Genomic DNA, 23,508 nt, shown 5'->3' on the forward strand with positions numbered 1-23,508 from the left:
TGACAACAGAGCGTTGACTGCTGGCTGCTAAGACACTTCGTTTCCCTTAGGCATTTATACTCTTCGAGATTCTATTTTGCTACATTTCAGGCATTAGTGCACAAATAGCCCCACATTCTTGCATCACAACATTCCTTTAGTGCTGATTAATTATTCTGCAGAAATGAAAGCTACATCCTATACTCAATTACCAGGGAATAAACCTCATTGATTTCAGCAGAAGTTACTTCAGAGTAAACATGGTTAGGATCACACCTGCCACACAGTTCCTCACATTAACAGGTATAGCTTGGCTTACACTGGATGAGGATCATTTCCAACTGTAGATGTATTCTGGGCATATCAATTCTCAAACGTGAATCAAATGTGATGCCACAACTATGGTTTCACGCATGCAGCCTGGACATGAAATGTTACTGGGTCATATCCAGAATGCCAGTACAACCCTTTAATGAAACTTGGCAATGCATTTGCCTCAGGCGGCATATTATTGGGGCATCAGCAGGTTGGCAAGAAAGATTCCCTCTGCTGTGCCATCAGAACAGCTCTTTAGGACCAATCTGACCCTTTCAATGCTTACAAGAAGCACAAGGAGAGAAGAGGAGGCTGCTGGCAATTTCCTCCCCTCCCTGCCCCCCCCCCGCTCCCATGCACTTTCAAAGCTTGCAAGGGTCGGTTATGAAAAGGGGCTGACCTCACCAGGGGAATGGGGCAAGACTGCATTTGTGCCTTGCCTCGGGCACCACAATACCTTGGGCCTCCCTTGTAGGGATGTGCACAGGTCAGTGGGGGCCAGTTTGACAGCAGAGGTGTGTTTGTGTGGCTTTAAGGGTGGGGGAGGGTGCACTTCCTCCCCCACTGCATTTCACCTGCTGGTGCACGATTTCCTAAAAGCCTAGTGGGGCAGCAGCGTACCTCCCTGCTGCCCCATTCCAAAGTTGTCCGGAAGTAACCAGAAGTAGTAGCTGCAACTTCGCACATCGCATTTGCACATGTCGGGTTTATTAGACCTCTATTAGAGGGCTCCCTGAAACTTGGAACTGGCCTTTTTCTACTCTACTGGATGGCTAGAATGGATCCCAATTCAAATCACATCACCTTGTGAGCAGAATGTAGAAGTACCTTTCTCCTGTCTCTCCCACCACTTTTAGCAGTAACACATAAGACACAGCAAGCTATACACGAAGGCAAAGAGGGGACAGACTGGGGAGGGCCATGCCAGAAACACTGTGGCTCTCTTGACCCCTACATCAGGGAATTCAAGCCTACGGGTATCTTCTCTGGGTTGCAGCCTGGCATCCCTCTGGGCTGCATTCCTATAATCTCAGCCTAAGGACAAACCATATCCTGGGTATATGTTTTCCCAGACTGCAGTTTGGCAGTACATCCTCGCAGTTGCTTGGGCTCAGCAGTGCTTCTTTTGCATCTGTTATTACAATTTCTCACAGAGGCTTCAATTAGGGAAGATTGCTAGGCACCATATACACAAAGGAAGCCTGGTCCGTTTGCCAAGAAGCTCACACTCACCAGGGATTGTAGCTGAGACCAGAATGTAAATATCTTCCATTGAAGGCTGGGGAAAGGCTGTTTTAGACGCAGTGGGCCGATCCTCTACCAAGAGCATCAAGCAGTTCTTTCTTCTGTAAGGATGAGCAGCTGTCCCTCCCCCTCTTTATATATCATCTATGAGAATCCAATGCAAGTCAGATGGGACCCCCAAATTCCCGCTCCCCACCTCCATTCAAAGTATAATTGATGGGCTTATCACATTTTTACAACCAGGCATGGAAAATTATTGCACAGTGGAAATTGACATGTGTCTCAGAACTTTATTCAAATCCCAGGCATTTCTGCCTAAATAGAGAAGCCGATGAAAGAAATCACAGTTTAATTGTAAGTCAGATTTGAATGCATTTCAGATCCAAACCCAGTTTGTTCAAAAAAAGTATCTACATGACTGATTTGACAGGAGTACTATGAACATTCACAAAGGAAGAAGTGTCCACAGCTTTACATTATTATTATTTCTTATTTACACAGTCAGACAGGTGTTATTGACTGGTTTGTTTTATCCAGACATCGAGTCCTTCCCAAGGACCTGGGATGGCTGAATTTTATCATCAGTACTGTTGGTTATTATAGATATCGCCACAAAATATAGGCTGTTCCCAGTAAAGTTGCTTTTTGTAACTGGCTGATGGTGATTTCTGTGGCCACTATGTTGTTGAGGTGCTCTTCAAGTTGTTTTGGAATTGCACCTAGGGTGCCAATTACCACTGGGATTATTTTGGTCTTTTTCTGCCACAGCCTTTCAATTTCAGTTTGTTGATCTTTGTATTTTGTGATTTTTTCTATTTCTTTTCTTCTATTCTGCTATCCCCTGGTATTGCTATGTCGATTATTTTAACTTGTTTTTCTTTCTTCTCGACTACAGTTATATCTGGTGTATTGGGTGGCAGATGTTTGTCTGTTTGTAGTCGGAAGTCCCATAATATTTTTGCATCTTCATTTTCTACCACTTTTTCAATTTTATGGTCCCACCAATTTTTGGGTACAGGTAGCTTGTATTTTTTGCAGATGTTCCAGTGTATCATCCCTGCTACCTTGTCATGCCTTTGTTTGTAGTCAGTCTGTGCGATCTTTTTACAACAGCTGATTAGGTGGTCCACGGTTTCATCTGCTTCTTTACAAAGGCAGCACTTGCTGTTTACATTATTATTTTAGCTTTACATTATTTATCTATTATTTATTTATTTATTTATTTATTATTACTACTACTACATTTATATCCCGCTCTTCCTCCAAGGAGCCTGGAGCGGTGTACTACATACTTAAGTTTCTCTTTCACAACAACCCTGTGAAGTAGGTTAGGCTGAGAGAGAAGTGACTGGCCCAGAGTCACCCAGCTAGTATCATGGCTGAATGGGGATTTGAACTCGGGTCTCCCTGGCCCATGACAAAATCACATCTCCTGGCTGAAGAAGATGTGGATGTGAATGGCCCCTTCTGTCAGAAGTTGTGAGAGGGAAGTTGCTTGGGAACCCCCTAAAAGCAGATTTGGCCTCTTTGGAGAAAGAGTAGGGGGGAAATTTACAACTAAGGCATTCCTGGTGTGGCTGTTTCACTTGCTTATTTGTATGCTCTTGCAGATACCTTGGACCTCACATCACTTGCAGGTATACAGAGGGAAAACCAAAACTGAGAGACTGCCATTCCACCTGTGGGTAGGTAACTCGTTCCAGGCAGAGGTCAATGGTCAATGGTCAAGTCAGGAATCCAGATATTGGTAGGAGTTTGGGGGAGGGACCATCAATCAGAGGTAGAGCACCTGCTTTGCATGCAAAGTTCAATCCCTGGCATCTCTAGATAGGGCTGGGAAAGACTCCTGCCTGACACCCTGGAGAGGCACTGCCAGTCAGTGCAGAGTACTGAGCTAGATAGACCAAGGATCTGACTCAAGGTAAGGCAGTTTCTTATATAACTTATGGGACACAGATCTTGACAGTACCAAGGGAAGCACAGCAGGTAAAGGGTACCTCAGATAGCACCAAGCAAGAAAGCAAAATACATCAAGACATGGGAACATAGGCAGCTGTTCTATACAGAGTCAAACTATGCACTTCTGCTGAAGAACGAAATATGCAGACTGGGAGTGCACATGGATCAAGGATTGTCCCTGGACTTGAAAGTGGCATTGTGATAGCTAGGGGTGATTTTTACCAGTTTATATAAATTACCAACTGTTCATATATAAGAACAGTCCTCCTGGATCCGGCCCAAGGCCCATCTAGTCCTATATCCTGTTTCATACAGTGGCCCACCAGATGCCACTGGAAGCCTACAGCAGGAGTTGAGGGCATGTCCTCTCTCATGCTGTTACTCCCCTGCAACTGGTACTCAGAGGCATCCTGCCTCTGAGGCTGGAGGTGGCCCATAACCCTCAGACTAGTAGCTGTTGATAGACCTCTCCTCCATGAAGTTATCCAAGCCCCTCTTAAAGCCATCCAGGTTGTTGGCTGTCACCACATCTCGTGGCAGAGAATTCCACAAGTTGATCATGCATTGTATGAAAAAGTACTTCCATTTGCTGGCTAAATTTCCTGGCAATCAATTTCATGGGATGACCCCTGGTTCTAGTGTTATGTGAGAGGAAGAAGAGTTTATCTCTATCCACTTTCTCTACTCCATGCATGACCTCTATCATGTCTCCCCGCAGTCGTCTTTTTTCTAAACTAAATAGCCCCAGGTGTTGTAGCCTTGCCTCATGAGAAAGGTGCTCTAGGCCCCTGATCATCTTGGTTGCCCTCTTCTGGACCTTTTCCAGTTCTTCAATGTCCTTTTTTAGATGTGGTGACCAGAACTGTACACAGCACTACAGGTGTGGCCGCACCATAGTTTTGTATAAGGGCATTATAATATTGGCCGTTGTATTTTCAGTCCCCTTCCTAATGATCCCTAGCATGGAATTGGCCTTTTTCACAGCTGCCGCACATTGAGTCAACACTCTCAGCTTAAATCAACAACTTAAGGTGATGCTCTTTGCACCCAATCTTCATTTCCCATTTTGCTGTGGTTATCCCAGCATGGCCTTACTTGCTTCAAAACAGAATGAAACAAATCTATTTCCAGTCTGCTCAACTCGAAGAATCATATCTAGCGATCCATTTGACAAGTGATAGGCACTCTTCTGTTGTGCACATGATCAGATGTTCTACTGGCAGAAACTTAGCTGGGAGGCTCTGATTTGTAGAATCTGGAGTCAGCTGCCAGAATCTGCAAGATTTATGTTGTTTTTCACTTTAGATCATTATGTATAGCCAGTCTTTATTTTTCTCCCACCATGAAGCTCATGTACATGGGGTTCCCAGGCAATCTTCTGTCCAGCCACTGCCCAGAGACTGTTTTATACATAGCTTTAGCAAGGTTGTTGTATAGTATGCCTGGTTGTTGTATTGTGTGCCATGCTCCGGAAGGAAGTATAGAGACTGTAAGCTCCTCGGGAGCAGGGACCTGTCCATATTGCCTATGTAACTGTTTAAGGTGGCAGCCATGTTCAAAGATGGTGTAGTAAAAGAAACAACAATTATAATAGGTGTGCAATCAGAGCCTAGAGTTAACCCACCGCCAACACCACCAAAACATAAGCTTATTCACATGTATTCCCAACTGTGGGAATATCATAGTGATTTCAAACAGAAGTATTCTTCTTCTTTTTTTTAAACTTACAACCCATTAGAATGCAGGGAGAGTGATGCAGAATTCAACTTTCTAGAGATCACTGTGTTTAGTTTAAAAAAAAAAAAACTTGTGGGGAGGGAATGAAACATAACTTTTCCAAACATGGTGTTGATGTTCCTTGCTTCTTTTTAGTGTACTTCCAGTACATTGTGTATTTGTGTTTCACCCTTTCTGGATAAGATCCTGTGTGGGAAGATAAAATGCTTCAGCCTGGAAGGAATTAATGATAAATCATTTATTTACTAGAAAGGAGCCTGCTGCTTTGAGACTGTAATGGCCACTCACAGAAGCTTTGTGTCTCTAAGCTGCCAGTGGTGGGTGTGAAGTACAGTACTGCCTGTGGTATGAAGGGAATCAACAGGATGTGCTCTGAAGAGAGAAAAAATCTGTAAGTAAAGTTTGAGGATCACAGTGACACAGACACTTCCTTCACCCCTGATTGTTATCATCATAAAACTTCTACAAACTTGCCTAATTATTGCTTATTGTTGTCAAATCAAAAATCATATCTTTATTGTTATGGTCATTCAACCAGCAAAGCTTGTTGTTGTATACACTTCCTCCCCTTAAAAACAATCCACAGCAGGTTCCAACAAATACATACATTTAAAAAAACTCACAAACACACACCAAAATGACTGTCAATACAACACATCTAGCAGGGGAAAAAGAAGAAGGAGCAAAAATAAAACAGACCAGAAGAAGAATATAGCAACCGTTTGCTGAAAAACCCAGGTCTTAACCTGGGATCTGAAGGCCCAGAGTGTTGTGTCTAATCCACACTAGGCAATATACATAGGGAAAGGAAAACAAGTTCCTGCCCACCAGCTCACAACAATCTAAGTAAGGACACTAAACAAGAGGAAGATAATGGAATTTATGATTAATTTAATGCCCACAGAATCTGCTTGCTACGATGCTGGGACGAATGTTGCCATTACAGTGGAGGGAAATGTAGGCTAAAAGGCAAGTGGCCTGGTTTCAGACTAGCCAGAGGTTTTCTTGAGAGCCCTGGGATTTTGTTTTTTAATTCAAAGGGGTCGTCTCACTAGCAGGGAGTGCAAAAGCAAGCCATCTCAAGAGAGGGAGGAGCTGCTCTATTAATTTCCCTGGAGGCCAATGGGGAAAGGGCCCAAGTACACTGCTCTCAGCTGCCTTTAACTCAAGAGATCATGGTACTGTTGTGGTGATGTAGGAACACAAATCAGAAACACAAATGCCACTTGGCCCAATTTAATTGACTTTAGGAGCTTGTTGTTGTTGTTGTTGTAGCAGTAGCAGCAGCAGGATGATGATGATGAGCAGGACGACTGACTCTTTTTAAAAAGTGAGCTTGTGGCTAAGAGAGACTATTGCTCTCTTTGAGCCAGTATGTCTACTCTGACTGACAGTGGCTCTTCATAGGCAGTCCTCCTTTCCCCAGCCCTATCTGAGACTTTTGTGTGTTTTGTTTAAGACTCCAAGGTCTAAACCTAGGCTTTTCTACTGTGCCACCAAAAATTTACTAGGAACCACATTGTTTATATCAAAATTATTTGATGCAATTTAAATTCTCTGCACTTCATCGTTCCTCCAGGATCCCTGGAGCACCCAGCCAAGCTGTATCTTCCGAGCAGCTTTGTGATGCTAGAACTTATAAGCATACGATTGCAGCGGATTCCTTCCATAATACAAAGGATGTGGGAGAAACACATATACATATCTATCTATTTGTCTCAAAATGTTTTAGCCTCTAAATTCAGTTCCATATCTTAGCAGTAAGAGCAGATCAGGCAATCAAGAGAGCAGTCATTAATCCCTTTGGCAAGGAAAGACTTTTTTTTAGAATTTGCCAGGCAAATTAGGTATGGCAGAAGGAATAATCAAATATTAGAGTTGAAAGGGACCTCGGAGGTCTTTCTGTCCAACCCTCTGCTCAGTGCGGAATCCCACCACAGCATAGGTGTCTCGCCTCTGTCTGAAAACCTCCAGTGGAGTCCATCACTACACATGCCAGGCCGTTCCATTGTCAAACAGCTCTTCCTGTCTTTATGTCTAGCCTCAATCTCCTTTCTCCTAATTTCAACCCCTTGATTCTAGTCCTGCCCTCAGGTCCAACAAAAAGCAAGCCCGCTCCTCCTCCTGTGTGACAGTCTTGCAGATATGTGAAGATTGCATCCTCTCTACCCACCTCAGTGGCACAACTCTACCTTTACCCACCCACCTGTGTCTTCTCTTCTTCAGGTGAAACTTACCCAACTCCTTGAACTATTCCTCACAGGACTTTTGTCTCCTTGCCATCTTTGTCACCCTCCTCTGAACCTGTCCCAGCTTATCAACGTCTTCCTCAAAATGTAGCGCCCCAAGCTGGACACAACATTCCAAGTGAGGTCCAACCAGCATACCAGAGTGGAACAATTATTCTCATAACCTGGACACCATGCTTCTGTTAATGCAGGCTAAGATTGCATTAGCTTTCTTAGCCGCTTTCACACTATTGTGCATGGAAGTGTATGCAGAACTGAACACAGGGGTGTGTGCAAGAGCAGCGCCCATTTGAGTGCTTCTCCTTTCTGACTTGCTTAGAATCTGTATTGTGCCTCTGCTAACAATTCTCTTGGGAAGATTATGTCTTGACCCCACTCTGGATCAACTCCTTCCTTCTCTTGTCTTGCTGTGTAAGAGAGGAAGGGAAGTGGAGCACTGTGGAAGCAAACCCCATTTTGCTTGGCATGGCAAGCCCCATTTCCACCTCCACATGTAAAGCTCATGGAGGGGCTTCTGACAGACAAGAAGGGATTAGCAGCGTGGGAAAGAGCCCGTGAGCTGCCTCTTTAGCATTGGAAAGCCCAAGAAGAAAGGCTGACAGGAAGAGGGTTTTGGCCCACCTTCATAATCATCCTGTCAATCTCACTTTGGTCTTGTCTTCCTGAAGCAGCTTGGAATTGTGTCATACAAACAGCCCAGTGGCATCAAAGTGCAATTGGCACAAGTCCTGACGGGATGAATGGACTTGAGGCTGGCAGCATGGTCTCCCGATTGCGATCTGCGAGAAAAGTTGCTGGGATGGTTGCAGTGCCACAGGAACCAATTCAGCTGCCCTTTCCTAATCCTTTGTGCTATTTGTCCGTGAAAGCAAACGGCTCCATTGTTCCAGGTTGAGACACTTCAGTTGTGGGTGGGCTGCTGTGCAGAACAGGCCAAATTCCGCTGAAAGCTGCTGAGAAGTTGAGCAAGTCACACTTCTAAGCAGGAGCAGAGTCACAGAGGGGTAATGCCGGGCCTGCGGCAAACCTAGTCTTGGGGCCCTCCTTCTGGGATGAGGCTGCAGCTCAGTGGCAGAGCATCTGCTTTGTATGCAGAAGGTCCCCGGTTCACTCTGGCATTTCCAGGTAGGGTTGAGAAAGACTCCTGCCTGAAACCCTGCAGAGCTGCTGCTGTCAGTGTAGAGCAGGGGTTCCCAACCTGTGGAACTCCAGGTGTTGCTGAACTAGTCTGGGAGTGCATTCCTGCTTTGGATCCCTCAGAGTTAGCTAATTACAGGCCTGTCTCTAATCTTCCTTGGTTGGGCAAAATGATTGAATGAGTGGTTGCTTCTCTGTTCCAGGCAGTTTTGGACAACACAGATAATTTAGATCCTTTCCAGACTGGCTTTCGGGTGGACTATGGGGTTGAGACTGCCTTGGTCAGCCTAATGGATGATCTCCAATTGGCAGTTGACAGAGGGAGGGTGACTCTGCTGAGCCTTTTGGATCTCTCAGCGGCTTTCGATACTATTGACCATGGTCTCCTGCTGGGTCGCTTAAAGGAGGTGGGATTGAGTGGCACTGTTTTACAGTGGTTCCACTCCTACCTCTCTGGCAGATTCCAGATGGTGTCACTTGGAGACTGTTGTTCTGAAAAGTGAGAGCTAAACTGTGGTGTTCCACAAGGCTCCATACTGTCTCCAGTGCTTCTTAACATCTACATGAAACCGCTGGGAGAGATCATAGTGACCGATATATGACGACGAGAGATTATCTGTCTGTGAAAATCTGGGATTTAAATATGGAAAATAGACCTGTGGAAACATACCAGGTACATGAATACCTCAGAAGTAAACTTTGTTCACTGTATGAAAACAACTGCATTTTTGACAAATTTGAGTGCTGTTGGAATGGCTCAGACAGAGTTGTCATGACTGGCTCCTGCAACAACTTCTTCCGAATGTTCAACAGGAACACCAAGCAGGATATCACCTTGGAAGCATCCTGGGGAAACAATAAGCCCCGCATGGTGCTGAAACCCCGCAAAGTCTGCGCCAGTGGCAAGTGGAAGAAGGACGAGATCAGCGTCGACAGCCTAGATTTCAACAAGATTTTCCACACAGCCTGGCATCCCAAGGAAAACGTCGTTGCTGTAGCCACTACAAACAACTTTTATATATTTCAAGACAAAGTGAATTAGGGGTAGAATTTCTGGCAGAGGAGTCCACTTCCTGCATAGTTCTGATAGATGAATCTAGCATTTGTACCCATAAACAATAGAGGGGAGAAAACAGAGAGCAGGGAGAAAGAGAAGAGTCCATTGCGGGGCACCCTTTCCCAGTGTTTAAAAAAGAAAGAAAGAAAGAAAGAAAAAGTGCCATATTGACAACCCATTTTTATAGATAGCTACATGGGTGTTCTCTCTGTGCCGGAGAGTCCTTCATGTCTGCTGGCCATTGTGAGGTTAGGCAGTTTTCCATGTAATGACTCTGCACCATCATGCCTAGTGGACTAGAGGTTGGACTGTATCAGTGTTTGGTTTCTCCCATTGCCTTCCATTGTGATGATGTCAGCTATGGGCAGGGGGAGGACGGAGCCTTCAAGTCATGCTGTGGGATTTAATTGTGTAACCTCATTACTGTATTATTTGTGGCCCTTTTTTATTATTAAACAACAGCTAAAAAAAAATTTAATTGTAAACCGCCCTGAGCCATTTTGGAAGGGTGGTATACAAATAAAATAAAATAAAATAAAATAAATAAATAATCATCGGGCAGTTTGGTCTGGGATGCTATCAATATGCTAATGACACCCAGATCTATTTCTCTATGCCAACTTTATCAGGAACTGGCATGACCTCCCTAAGTGCCTGCCTGGAGGTGATATTGGACTGGATGAGGGATAACAGGCTGAAGTTGAATCCAAACAAGATGGAGGTACTGTCTGTAGGGGGTCAGGATCCGAGAGATGTTTTAGATCTGCCTGTTCTGGCTAGGGTTACACTCCCCCTAAAAGATCAGGTTAATAGTCTGGGAATGCTCCTGGTTCCCAAACTCTCCCTGGTTTCTCAGGTTGAGGCTGTGGCTAGGAGTGCTTTTTATCAGCTTTGGCTGATACGCCAGATAGGTCCACTTCTGGAGACAAATAACTTCAAAACAGTGGTGCTTCTGTTGGTAACCTCTAGGCTTGACTACTGTAATGCACTCTATATGGGGCTACCTTTGTATGTAGTTCAGAAACTACAATTGGTACAGAATGCGGCAGCCAGATTGGGTCTGGGCTTACCGGCAGGGACCATATAACACTGATTCTAAGAGAACTACACTGGCTGCCGATATGTTTCCGAACGAAATACGAAGTACTGATTCTTACCTATAAGCCCTTAATGGCTTAAGCCCAGGGTACTTAAGAGAGCACCTTCTCTGTCATGAACCTTGTTGCCTATTAAGATCATCTGGAGAGGTGCGGTTACGGTTGCCACTCGTTTGGTGGCGACCCAGGACTGGACCTTCTCTGTGGCTGCCCCAGGGGTTTGGAACACGCTCCCTGCTGAAATAAAAGCATCTCCTTCTCTGTTTGTTTTTAGGAGGACACTGAAGACGTACCTATTTTCCCAGGCTTTTAACTGAAATCTCATTTTTAAATTTTAATGTTTTTTATCCATCATGATTTTTATTTTTTAAATGAATTTTAAATGTTTATATTTGTATTGTTTTTAATTTTGTAAGCCGCTGTGAGATTTTATATTAGGCGGTATATAACTTCAATATATAAATAACTACAATTCCCATAATCCCCAGCCACAATAGATTGTAGTTGGGGATGATGGGAGCTACAGTTCAGCATCATCTGGAGTGCCACAGATTGTAGACAGTACTGAGCTAGATGGACCAATGCTCTGACTCAAGGTAGGGCAACTTCCTATGTTCCTTATTCCCAGCAACTAGTACTCAGAAGTAGGCTGCCATTTGCGGGAAATGAGCCACAGCTCAGTGGTAGAGCATCTGCTCTGCATGCAGAATGTTCTAGGTTCAATCTCTGGGACGACTGGGAGAGTCTCCTGCCCAAAACCTTGGTGAGCTGCTGCCAGTCAAGTGTAGACAATACTGGGCTAGATGGTTCAATAAATGGTCTGACTTTGTATAAGGCAGCTTCCTATGTACCAACCCTGCCAAATGTGGTTAGTATGAAGATCTCAGGCACCCTCAGCCTTGTGGTCTCCCAGAACAGTTTACTCCTTTCCCCACTCCCTCTCTGCATCTTGAATACAAGTAGCACAGAGGTGGACAAACTTGGTCCTCCAGCTGTTGAACTACATTATTCTGAGTCACAATAAATTGTGGCTGGGAATGATGGGAGTTGTAGTTCAACAGCAGCTGGATGGCCAAGTTGGCCCACCCCTGTAGTAGTTTCTCCTTCCTTATCATCCATGTGAGCTGCAGGTTATAAAAGGAAGCTCAGACACTACTGGTTTCTTATACTGGGCAACAGTTATTCCCAACTTTGTGTATAAAAAGCCTTCTCTGTTTCCTTCTTACATGTATGTGCACACAGTGTGAATGCAGCCATGCTTTTTCTTGCCCTCCGTTGGAGAAAGGAAATTGTGTCACTCTTTAATTTCGAAACAAATACGAAGGACTGAAGCACGAAACAGAGATCTAGGGACAAGTATATGAGCAACACAATTGCAACATTCGACAAGTTCTTCTAGTAAGAACTAATCAGCCTACTTTCCTTTCACTGACTCCAGCTGGACTAAATTTGATGCAAATCGAGGCTGAGTTAGATCGCTTGCACCTCAAATGTTCATGTGTCCGCCGTCTTGGATCAGGGTGGATGCCATCATTACAAACTGCACCATTGAGATGTCCCTGTGTGTCACTCACTACAGCTGTTCCTAATCGGTTAGATAGTTCTCAAGTTAGTGCACTTGCACCTAAAAGGTTTATGCATTGCCATCTTGGATCGGGGTGGGTGACATCATCACAAACAACACCATTGGGGCATCCCTATGTGTTCATTCCAGCTGTAGCAAATTTGGTTTAAATTGGTTAAGTGGTTCACAAGTTAGCCCACCTGCACCTCAAAAGTTTACATGTCTACCACCTTGGATTGGGGTGTATGACATCACAAACTACATTGTTGAGGTGCCCCTACAACTGTACCCGATTTGGTTCATATTAGTCCAGCCATTGTGAAGCTGATGGGAGGCAGGCAGGCGATCTCATAAGCCTACTGGAAAGTAGGCTAAAAACTGATTCTGCTGACCCAGTGCCGACAGTAAAGACAAATCTGAATGCAGTGGTATGATAGCCCTGGGAGTATGTATTTTACTATTATCACTGCACAGGCTGAGTTACAGTCCAGAATTTTTCATGGCCTTGCAGCCACTTGAGATAATAGAGTCAACTAAGAAAAAAAAAATAGCGAAACATTTTGACAAGTAGTGGATGGAGTCTTACTGTGGGGATAAAGCCAGCGTGGTGTAGTGGCTAGTGCGCTGGACTAGGACCGGGGAGACCCAAGTTCAAATCCCCATTCAGCCATGAGACTTGCTGGGTGGCTCTGGGCCAGTCACTTCTCTCTCTGCCTGACCTACTTAACAGGGTTGTTGTGAGGAGAAACTTAAGTATGTAGTACTTAAGGGCTCCTTGGAGGAAGAGCGGGATATAAATGTAATAATAATAATAATAATAATAATAATAATAATAATGGCTGCAGCACCCCCCGAAAATCAAGCGATAGGCAGAAAATCAAGCTATAGGCAGATTTCAGCACCAGAGAAGGGAATGCATCTGCATGTATCCCCCTCCCCTCCCCACCCAACACACACGACACAGTGGCAGGGAAAGGGAAAGGTTCACAAAAGAGCAAGGCACTACTGTCCAAATTGAGAGTGTAGGGGCTTGCTCACACACATTTTAATATGGCTGTGTGAACCCATTTGTATTTGAGTGATAGGGTACAGGTGTGTTCAGCCCTTCATGGCAATATAAAACTTAAAAACAAGTCACCCCGCCAGAGTGGGAGAAAGTTGCACCACTTCTTTTTTTTTTAACAAATTGGCAGACACAATTTATTAATGATCCAGAAGTCTTTCTTGGAAAAGGAGGTTTTGGTGTAAGGATATTGTGTTTCCCCATAGTTTAAGATGCAATCGGTTTTTGAGAAACTCTGATTTTCCCTTTGTACTTGAGTTACTGAGCATCATAGGCCTCTAGGGCAACTCAAGTGACTTCCTGCTACCTTCCTTTTCTCTATACTATGGTAAGTGCAGCCTGTTTTGAACCCTTGAGTGCCAAGCATAACTGTTACAGCCAGATTAATAAGGAACACCACCTATGACTCAGGCATATCAAAAGGCATACCACCATTGTAACTAGTATTCACACATTCATATCAGGAAATGTGGTAGTCTGGGAAGCCACTTGGATTAAATTATGAAGGGAGCACACTGTATTAAAAACTAAACTCCTAGCCATTTTATTCCCTACAACTTCCATCTAAACTGCCTTTAAAGGCAGCAAAGGTGGTGGTAGCAACACGTTACACCATGGCAGAACCTAGCCAACTTGATCTCCCTCAATATTCAAATAGCTGCCCCAGAATAATTCACAAGCATAGGTAATTCTAGAGTGGCCTCCAAAATTCTCTTTCACAAGCACAAAAACCATGTCACACAAATCTGTTTTGATAACTCAGATCATGCCTTGCAGGACCTCAGGGCTGATTTAGACACAGTGCTGGCCATGTGCTGATGAATCATTTGACCAGTAAGAGTTTCACAAGGTAGTCACATTTAGAGACAGCCACTTAGTTGGGAAGGAGATATCTGGTTTAAAGCATCAGCAGGGATTTTTGGTAAACCAGATTGCAGTTTCCTGTTGAATAATCAGAGCAGAGATTGCACAATGCATAGTTACTGAATATACTATTACTACTACATTAAGTCCCTCCCACTACCTCAGGAAGTTTCTGTCTGTCAAAATATTAATAGTTCTGCCCAGTATGCTGTATTCTAGCTGCAATTCCATGCAGACTTGTTTATTCCTTTTTAAAAACTAGACAGTGAAGAAAGTGCTATTAGCAAGCAGGTGTTGGGGAAGGCATGTAAAGGAAGGGCAAGGGTAGATATTAGTGAAACCGAGATATCTGGAAGTTACAGTACTACTTCAGGTTCACACTGCAGGAGAAAATGCACTCACATCACTGAAGACCACTAGGTCAAGGCAGGTTTATAATGAAAATGAAGATCCTTGCGATTCCACAGGAGCTGCCAGATTTTACACTGTAGTCCATGGTTTAGGATTCATAGCACAGTTAATATCAAATCCTTGAACCACCCACCCTGGTTTTTGAACGACTTGCATCCTCTAGGAAGCTGAACAAAATGCAAGCAGAAATACTGTGGAGACATGTCACAATTTTATTTATCTTTCCACAATAACACTAATCCTTAGTTTTTCATCCTGTTGTCATCACTGAATGACTGGGCAGAAAATTGAGAATTATAAATACTAAGCAATATGGGACAGCTGCAAATGCAAATTATGCAGGGACCTAGGGAAGCCAAAATCAGATAATGCAAAAAATAAAATTACTTCTATTACTGTCAGCAAATGAGTACGGTAATAAAAAAGGAACCTAAGGTTACATTTGATCACAGACATTTATTCCCAAATAGAGTGGTGGAATTGCACTTTTATGGAGAGTCATCAAGTCCACTGGATATGCGTATATGCACAGGGTTAGTGTTTCTGCAGCTCTTTCATTCTGTTGAGTGCACTACCAGCTCGGAACCATTCAATCTGAGTCTCATTGAAGGTGTGATTCAGGACTATTGTTTCTTGGCTTCCATTAGGATGCTTGATGATGCATTTTAGAGGCTGTTAGGAGGAAGGGGGGAAAATGAGAGAGTGTCTAATTTCTGCATCTCACCTTGATCCATAAGCACTCCAATATATAATTTCTTCAGTCTGATACATTCAGTTTTATTATACAGACTAAAGACAGCTGCACACTAACATCTCTTCTAAATAAAATCTGAATTAAAAATACACTTGTTTACATAGCTCTTGGTTCAGGGGCATACATAAATATGACTCATACCACCTGTTCCCCCACTGTATTAAAGATTGTCACAAGAGATATTAGCAGCTAAAAGTTATTAAGTGACCAAAAATAGTATTCTATATCAAGGATCTCTCAAGGCTATGTCTCTTACAGGTTATATTGTACTTATGTGAGATTTGTAACAGGATGGGAGAACTAGAACCACGAGTCATGGAGGGCTGAAGAACCGGTCTTGTGAGCATTTGGATGGATGATGCTTTGCTAAGCAGAGTTCACCACGGTTTACATTTGGAAGGGTGACTACACATGAGCACTGTCTTCTGTAATCTATTCCCCTTAGGAAATGGGGCCACTGTTCATTGATAGAGCATCTGTTTGCATGCAGAAGGGCCTGGGTTCAATCTCTGGCATCTTGTGGTACAGCTGGGAAAGACTCCTGCATGAAACCTGGACGAACCACTGCTAGTCAATATAGACCATACTGAGCTAGATGGACCAATGCAGATCCTTTATTTGGTTTCTAACATATTGCTTGCTCATGTGCCTCTCAGGAACCATGAAGGCTAGAAATTGCTTTAGCATAAAAAGGTTCTCAAGAAGCTAACACCAATGTATTACACGCTGTACTGCACAGCCCAAGTTAAATACAGCAGCTTCTAGAAGACACAGCAGAAAGCAAGAGCTACTTATGAGAAAACTGTGCCCCTTACCTTTCCAGGAACAAAGTCATTCAGGCCCACAATGCTCAGCTTGTCCACAGGGTGGATTTTGTCATAGTCAGCTGGGTCAGCAAAGGTCAATGGCAGGAGGCCTTGCTTCTTCAGATTGGTTTCTGTTAAGGACACCAAGTTTTAAGTATTTAAAGCCAACTGTTCTAGCAGCTTGTTGCGAGGATAATTGAAAGGGCCCATTTTATTTTAACCTGCATCCAGATGTACTGTCAGACTCAAGACTAGCACACCATGACTTGGGAATGAAGGTATGAAAGGAAGTAAGTCCCTCCATCTTATTCTCAAGTCATTTAAGATACTGACTCTTAGTCTTAGTCTTGTACAAGCATCCAAGTGTTACATTCTGTGTTCAACTGCACACCATTCAGTAGCAGTTTTTCTGGGAGGGAAGTCTGTGTGGTGAATGCTTGAAGACTGTAGATCGGGGAGTTCACACCCACAAAAGGGCCCACCTACATTTGGGACGATCTTTAACAAAAGAGCAAGGATGGGCCCTCCGTTCCTTCATTCTAGGTTAGAATGTACACATAATGGCCTGCAAAAGACAGAATGGAAACCCACAAGCAGCTTGACAGTGACCTTTTGCATGGAATTCATGATGTACTGTTAACTGCCTGGGGATATACATTAAAGGAAAACTGAGCCTCACATAATATAGGGTTGTGTCTTCCCTCCCATCTCTGGTCAGCAAAATACTTCAAGTCATCTAACCAACATCAGTGACCCTTCTTGTGCTATCAACTATACAAGCATCAATCTGTGTGCATGCATTCCCCTACTACAGTTGGCTCTGCAGGAGGGGGATTCTCACCATGAATCCTGGCAAAGCTCTTGACAATTATGGCTCTTCCTCCTAGATGCCGTGGTTCCAATGCTGCATGCTCCCGACTCGAACCTTCGCCGTAGTTTTCATCCCCAACTACTACCCACTTAACACCATGTTTCTATGAAAGAAGCAATGCAAAGAATTTGGTACCCACAGAGCAGAAGCTAATAGCAAGATGTATCAAGTATAGACCTTTTAAGGAAAAGATGGCTGTACGCTACAAACACACACACACACACACACACACACACACACACGAGCAAGCAAGCAGCTGGGAGGCCATTGGAGGGCAACCAGAACAGACAGCCACTGGAAATGGAGTTAGGTCTCTTTTGCGAGGGAAAAACAGAAGTGAGGAATTGAATGCATTCCACTTCTCTGGAGCTCCCTTCCCCTTCAGATTCGTTTAGCTCCTTCCTTATTGATTTTTAAATCTCTATTGAAGACTTTTCTTTTTCACCAGGCTTTTGCCCTGTAGTTTACCTATTTGTTTTTTTCTTTTTTGTTAGTTACTTTAGTTTTTAATTTAGAATGTAATTTTAATGCTGTCTTGCTTTGCATGTTTTTGTACACCACCCAGAGTCTTTTTGTATACCGCCCATTAAATGTTTCTAATAAATAAATAAATAAATTGCTGCTGGAGACTGTGCACACTGTTTTGAAAGATGGCTGTAAGGCTCAGATACCCTCTTTCTACAGACTGTGTCACTATCATGGAAAACCAAGTTAGACATCTCCCTTGTAACATGAGCTGGGTGGGATTTTCCTTTGAGCACTGTGTAGCAGTGTTCTGTCCCAGAATGGAATCAGTACAGGCTTATCGAGACAGGGCAGGCAAAGCAATTCAAGTACTTAACAAAAGTGTTCTATAAAATAGCACTCTTATTATAGTTACTCTTCTGCAAGATGGTGCCAAGGGTCAGAAAACTGTCAGTTATTTGATGTATTTATAATTGAGATCAGGGACACTAATTGAATCTTCTGCCTCAGGTGCCAGCCCTCATCTCCCATATAGGCAGGGCACAGAAATGCATCTGTTATCCAGAAGTCACATTTCCAAGAAGATGGCACACATGGCCTGTTCGATACAGCTGTGCTAAAGCTAAAGGACCTAATTCTGAACACAGGTTATATTGATAGTGACACCAAGAAGCTTCCTCCGACTTGGGACCATCTAGAAGGAGAAAAGATAAAAATGAGTTACAACTGGGCATAGATCTCCATTTGATGGAAGATGCCAAGGAAGAGCATTTGAGCATGCTGAACCAATCTTGGACATGACCAACATGTGCAACAACTTGCAAGGTAGTGCTGAGTCAATAAGGGAGCTGCAGTCTACTACGAGATATCTGGAACTTGAGGAATGAGGGGTGAAGCATTTCCACTGGCTGACAGAGCCTGAGGCCTCAGGTGCTTGCCCCACCTTCAGTGATGGACTTTATTGTGGAATAGATGGATTTTTGGAGGAAGACAAGGTCTAGCACAGCCCATAGCTCCACAGCATCATCTAGTGGCTGAAAGTGAAACTGTAGCCTTTTGTTGCTGTTCAGGCACATCTGACATCATATCCAGCATTCAGTAGCTATTTGCAGCAGAAGAGGGTGGATTCTGGCCTCTTGCACCACCCCTCCCTGGGTTTGTATTTGTGTTTCAGAGAAAAGAGTGTGGGCCACATACCTCACTCTGCAGTTTACACAAGTCTCACCTTGTAGTATCGGGCTGTGTCAGGAACAGGGCCAAATTCCTGGTTTAATGCATTCCTCACTGAGTTGGCCTTGTCATTCTCAATGTTTATAGCTCCAATCAGGAGATTGTTTGAAATATTGTCCAGATGGCCACGGAATTTGAGCCAGGGCCCAGCAGCTGAAATGTGGTCAGTGGTGCATTTCCCTTTCACCTGGGATGCAAGATTGCAATACAAAAAAGGAGCATTTTAACAAGCACTTTTCATTCTCAAAACCTCAGAGCTTTTTAAAGTCATGAGTAACATTAACACCTCACATAAACTGCACTTCATGAGGAGGGGGAAAAACACACACACACACACACACACACACAGCTCTTCTGCACCCCAAAGTCAGGAATGTGAATATGTGGGATTCGATCCCACACACACACACCCTTTCTAAGACGTCTGGGGTGCAGAAAAGATCAATACCTATACATACACCCTTCAGTCCTTGACAGGCAACCTCACCCCAAGTTTATATGGTTGTAATCATGCAGCAGCAAAACAGCTAACCAGTTTAGGTGGTGGGCTCCAATACCTGTAGGTGAACTTTGAACTGAGGAACAGCATTTTTTTTTAAAGGGTTAGAAGAAAAGATCTTTAAAGATGAGCAACTTCCAAGAGACTCAAACACAGAAAGGCAGTGTTCCAGCTTAGAACTTCTTCGTTCCATGCTAACAACCCTCTAATCCTGAGTTCCTATTAGTCTTCTTATTTAGTCAATTCACACAGTCTGAGACCTAAATTGCTTCAAGATGACTGAATGTTGTAATTAAAAGGTGTTTTATGCCAGCTAGAAGAGTGCCATCATAAGCATTACTCCAAAATTTAGTATTTTAAGTACAGAATTCTGCACCAACCTTTGCTTTTCATGTGGTTAAGGGTTCAAGTACTATTCAATTCCCCCCCCCCCACTAACTCTTTCCTCCCTCCATGGTCTCCAACAGAAGCTGAACCAGCATTCCTAGGCCCCACTGCCTAGTTTTCAGTTAACACAATACTGCTTCTCTCCTTCTGGCTGCTATTTTGTTTTTATTCATGTCTTTGTGGTTTTAATTGATTTTAATATTTTAATGTGATTTTATGGAATTTTATTGTATTAATTTTTGTAAGCCACCTTGGGATCAGTTTTATGAAAGGCAGTATATACATCCAACAATAAATAAAATAATCAAATCCAACCTTTGAGACAACCATCAGTCTTGAACAGATTATAGGAAATAAGGTTTACAGTATGTAGCCAGGTTCATAGTGTCTGTGGAAAAGCACTCAAGAACCCACCTTGGATATTAGAGACTGCCGATCTCAACATATTATGTTGCTTGAAAATCTCTACTACTACCCAAATGCCAAGATAAATGGATAGGAACATGCTAACACGTTAGATATGTTTGCGCTGTGTTTCCAGACTGTCAGCCACAACCAGAGATATGCAGCAGAGGCAGTAAATCCATGCAGCTGAGCTCATGTACAAAGTAAAGGCCTTTCAGGTGTTACACCTGATACCAGGAGTGCTGCTTGACAGCCTCCAGGACGGTTTAAAGTAGCCCTAAACACACTAATCCTCCTAATGGAAAGTCTATATCAGGGGTGTCAAACCCAACCACATGGTGGGCCAGAATGCATTCCAATGCACCTCCAGTGGGGCGCATCCGCCTTGCGCCCCCTTCCTGCACCCACCTTGTGTCTTCTGTCCTCCTCCCCCCTCCTCTTTTTACACCAGAATATGCGCAAGGCAAGTCTGATTTTGATTTTTTATCTTCAGAAGAAATTCTGAACATACCACCCCATGTCCTGCAGAGACCAAATTTTGCATGGATAAGCCTGCCACTTAAATCAGCTGAATGCACTACTTTTTACAGCAGAATAAGCTCAGGGGAAAATTGAATTTTTTTCTCTTTGAAGAAATTCTCAACACACTTTCCCCTCAGCTAGCCAGCTCACCGCCCAGGGCCTGCCTCTATCAGCCCTAGGGTGCGAGCAAGCAAGCCTCCACTCCTGAGCGGCAGTGGCCTCTGAGGACTGCCGCCGCTTCGGAGCACAGTGGGGACGGGGCGGGGGGGAGAGGAGAAGTGCTGAAGAATTGGGACGTGGATAAGGAGCACTGCGGTGGGGAGAAGAAGGGCAGTGGATAAGGAGTGCCACACTGCAGGAAAGAGAAGTGTGGCAGGGTGGGGGTACGGAGCACAAGAGCTGGGAGGCTGGTGGTGGGGAAAAGAAACACGGCTGCAGCTTTGTCAGGGGCTGGACTGCAGAGCTGCCTGACACGTGAGTATCAAATGGTATTAGTAGGACAAAAGTATCCAGGATCATCACCCAAGAGTGCAACTAGGAAGCAGACAACCCAGTTTCCCAGCAGTGACAGAAGCATGATCTGGAGCCTCTGGAGTCAGGCGGGATATAAATTAAATAAATAAAACCACCCTTTCCAGACCTAAATCAGGTCTCGCTCCAGTCCTGACCTTGATGAGGATCAGCATGTCTTCCAGGTCTTTGCCGTCCCATTTATCAAAGGGCTCCAGGAGCTGCAAGCGCTGGCTGGTGGGGCTCACATCCACGTGCTGGCTGCTGCCGTCTTTGGGAGGGTACTGGTAGGTGTCCTGCCCTGGATCAAATCCCTGTAGGAAAGAAACAATTAGAAGAAAACAGTAAGGAGGGAAGCCACATTACCCAGAAGGAGAAAGCCACATCCCAAGTACTGATGCAAAGCCAGTTTCAGCAACACCTAAGTTAGCTTGATTCAAAGATTCTGCCCCAGTCAACCAGCTTTTTGCTCTGTTCATGTAACCTTCCCTACTTCCATCTTTGCCATTTTCCTGCCTTCTCCCACAGGCGAGACATCATCTCTGTCCAGAGGGATAATGATATGTTTTGTAAGGCATATTAGAGCTTTTTATTCTTTACATGGAAAATGTAACAATTATTTTTGCCAACAGCTGACCTTTAGTGATCAGCTTCCAGTTTCTCATCCCCAATTGGTAGAAGTTTGACAAAAGTAGAACAATTACCAGTTTGGGCAGTTCATCAGCATCAGGTGGCTCCAGTTTGAACTTTTTGCCATCCGCTCCTGTCAAGTAGTCTACTTCTGGGTTGAATTTCAGGGTGCCAGCAAGAGCCAAGGCTGTGACCATCTGGAAAAAGAGTACACATTACAGGTAACAGAAGCCTGTTTTCCATTCATTCACCTCCCTGTCACTGAATTTTACCATAGTACAGAAGTCAGATTGAAAGCTTGATGCTATCAACCAAGACTGACAAGGAGATACTGGTTGTGAAAGCTGAAATATTAGCATGAAAAGGAATGATTGCCAAATTCCAAAACCACCCCAACCCAATTAAGTCACTATAAGGCCCACTGTAGAGGGCAATTAAACGAAGCATTGGTCTTCACTTACCGTGAAGGCTCCTTCTTGATGCTGGAGCTGAGGACATCTCTCATTGGGTTATCCTTTCCCACGTGCTCCCAGGCAGGACTAATAAAATTATGTTACTAGCCTTAAGAGCCCGGGATGGATAATCCTGCCCAGTTCTTTTAGGCCAAAAGTGCAAGTAGCACAGAACGAAGTAAATATATATATATTAAAAAAAAGGTAACACAACACATATCAGACAAAAACAGTGGAAAATACAGCGATCCCACATATATAAGAATAGTGCTCTTAAGCTTATTGGTTTCCCATGGAATAGGCCGGGACACCACCTGGGAGGGCCGAGATGTCCTCGGCTCCAGCATCAAGAAGAAGCCTTCACAGTAAGTGAAGACCAATGCTCCGTTCTCTGATGCCTGGAGCTGAGGACATCTCTCATTGGGACAGACCAAAGCCCTGGCCAAAACTCTCTGGAAGTGAGTGTCCCTGCCTACTCCAGGGGAAGAACCTGTTAAAGAACTCTGTGACCAAATGCGGCTTGTGATGAGGCAGACACATTGATCTTGTAGTGTCTTATGGAAGTCAATGGTGCCTTCCAAGTTGCAGCTCTGCATATCTCATGTACTGGAGCATTAGTTGAGAAGGCAGCAGATGTAGCTGCCGCTCTGGTTGAATATGCTAGAATGTGTTCTTGCGCTGGAAGTTTTTGAGATTCATACGCCAGGGAAATACAACCACGTAATAATCTGGCAAGCGTCTGTGAAAATACTTGGCTTCCCATTGAAGGTGGTAGGAAACTAACAAAGAGGGATTCCGGTTTTCTAAACCCCTCTGAGCATCTCAAATACATCTTTAAGCATCTGTGCACATCTAACTTACGCCATTCCCGTTCTCTTGGATGTACCGGCCTTGGACAGAAAGATGGTAGAATTATATCCTGAGAATGGTCATAGGCTGAGGACACCTTCGGCCTGACGAATGGATTTGGAATGAGGCGTACAGAATCCGCCGAGAATACGCATAGATTCTTGTGTGAAGATAGTGCATTCAGTTCTGATATTCTTCTTGCCAATGCTATTGCCACCAAGAACGCAGCCTTGTAAGATAACACCATTAAAGGAATGGTCCTGATTGGTTCAAAAGGCACACTCTGAATAGCTTTTAGAACGGTGTACAGATTCCACGATAGGAAGCGATGGACCACCATCAGTGATAAAAGGGTTGCACCCATAAAGAATCTTTTGATATGGGGATGATTTATCACCCTGGATTTAGAGAGGCCTCCTATAACTCCTGCTAGGGAGGTCGCCTGCCTCTT

The 23,508-nt window shown here is 44.0% G+C and overlaps 2 protein-coding genes and 1 long non-coding RNA gene across 3 annotated transcripts in view; 2 read left to right on the forward strand and 1 right to left on the reverse strand.

Moving 5' to 3' along the window:
• Positions 1-6,740, forward strand: part of LOC128326868 (uncharacterized) — an 18,392-nt gene extending 11,652 nt beyond the window's left edge. The window contains exons 2-3 of the long non-coding RNA XR_008308313.1: positions 3,150-3,224; positions 5,485-6,740. This is a non-coding gene — a long non-coding RNA (uncharacterized LOC128326868). The remainder of the gene's footprint in view (positions 1-3,149; positions 3,225-5,484) is intronic.
• A 1,273-nt stretch (positions 6,741-8,013) lies between these two features.
• On the forward strand, positions 8,014-11,162 carry LOC128326867 (serine/threonine-protein phosphatase 2A 55 kDa regulatory subunit B alpha isoform-like). Its single transcript, XM_053254621.1, has one exon. The coding sequence runs from the start codon at positions 9,220-9,222 to the stop codon at positions 9,661-9,663; it is 444 nt and encodes a 147-aa protein (XP_053110596.1). The 5' UTR covers positions 8,014-9,219; the 3' UTR covers positions 9,664-11,162.
• Positions 11,163-14,871: 3,709 nt separating this feature from the next.
• ACO2 (aconitase 2) overlaps positions 14,872-23,508 on the reverse strand; it is a 42,271-nt gene continuing 33,634 nt past the window's right edge. The window contains exons 13-18 of the mRNA XM_053253534.1: positions 21,831-21,953; positions 21,285-21,440; positions 18,799-18,990; positions 17,079-17,211; positions 16,247-16,368; positions 14,872-15,349 (exon numbers count right to left, since the gene is read on the reverse strand). Of these exons, the coding sequence (XP_053109509.1) occupies positions 15,212-15,349; positions 16,247-16,368; positions 17,079-17,211; positions 18,799-18,990; positions 21,285-21,440; positions 21,831-21,953 (864 nt within the window). The 3' untranslated portion in view covers positions 14,872-15,211. The remainder of the gene's footprint in view (positions 15,350-16,246; positions 16,369-17,078; positions 17,212-18,798; positions 18,991-21,284; positions 21,441-21,830; positions 21,954-23,508) is intronic.

The sequence above is a fragment of the Hemicordylus capensis genome, chromosome 5 (genome assembly GCF_027244095.1).
Source record: "Hemicordylus capensis ecotype Gifberg chromosome 5, rHemCap1.1.pri, whole genome shotgun sequence".
In the NCBI taxonomy this organism is placed as follows: Eukaryota; Metazoa; Chordata; class Lepidosauria; order Squamata; family Cordylidae; genus Hemicordylus; species Hemicordylus capensis.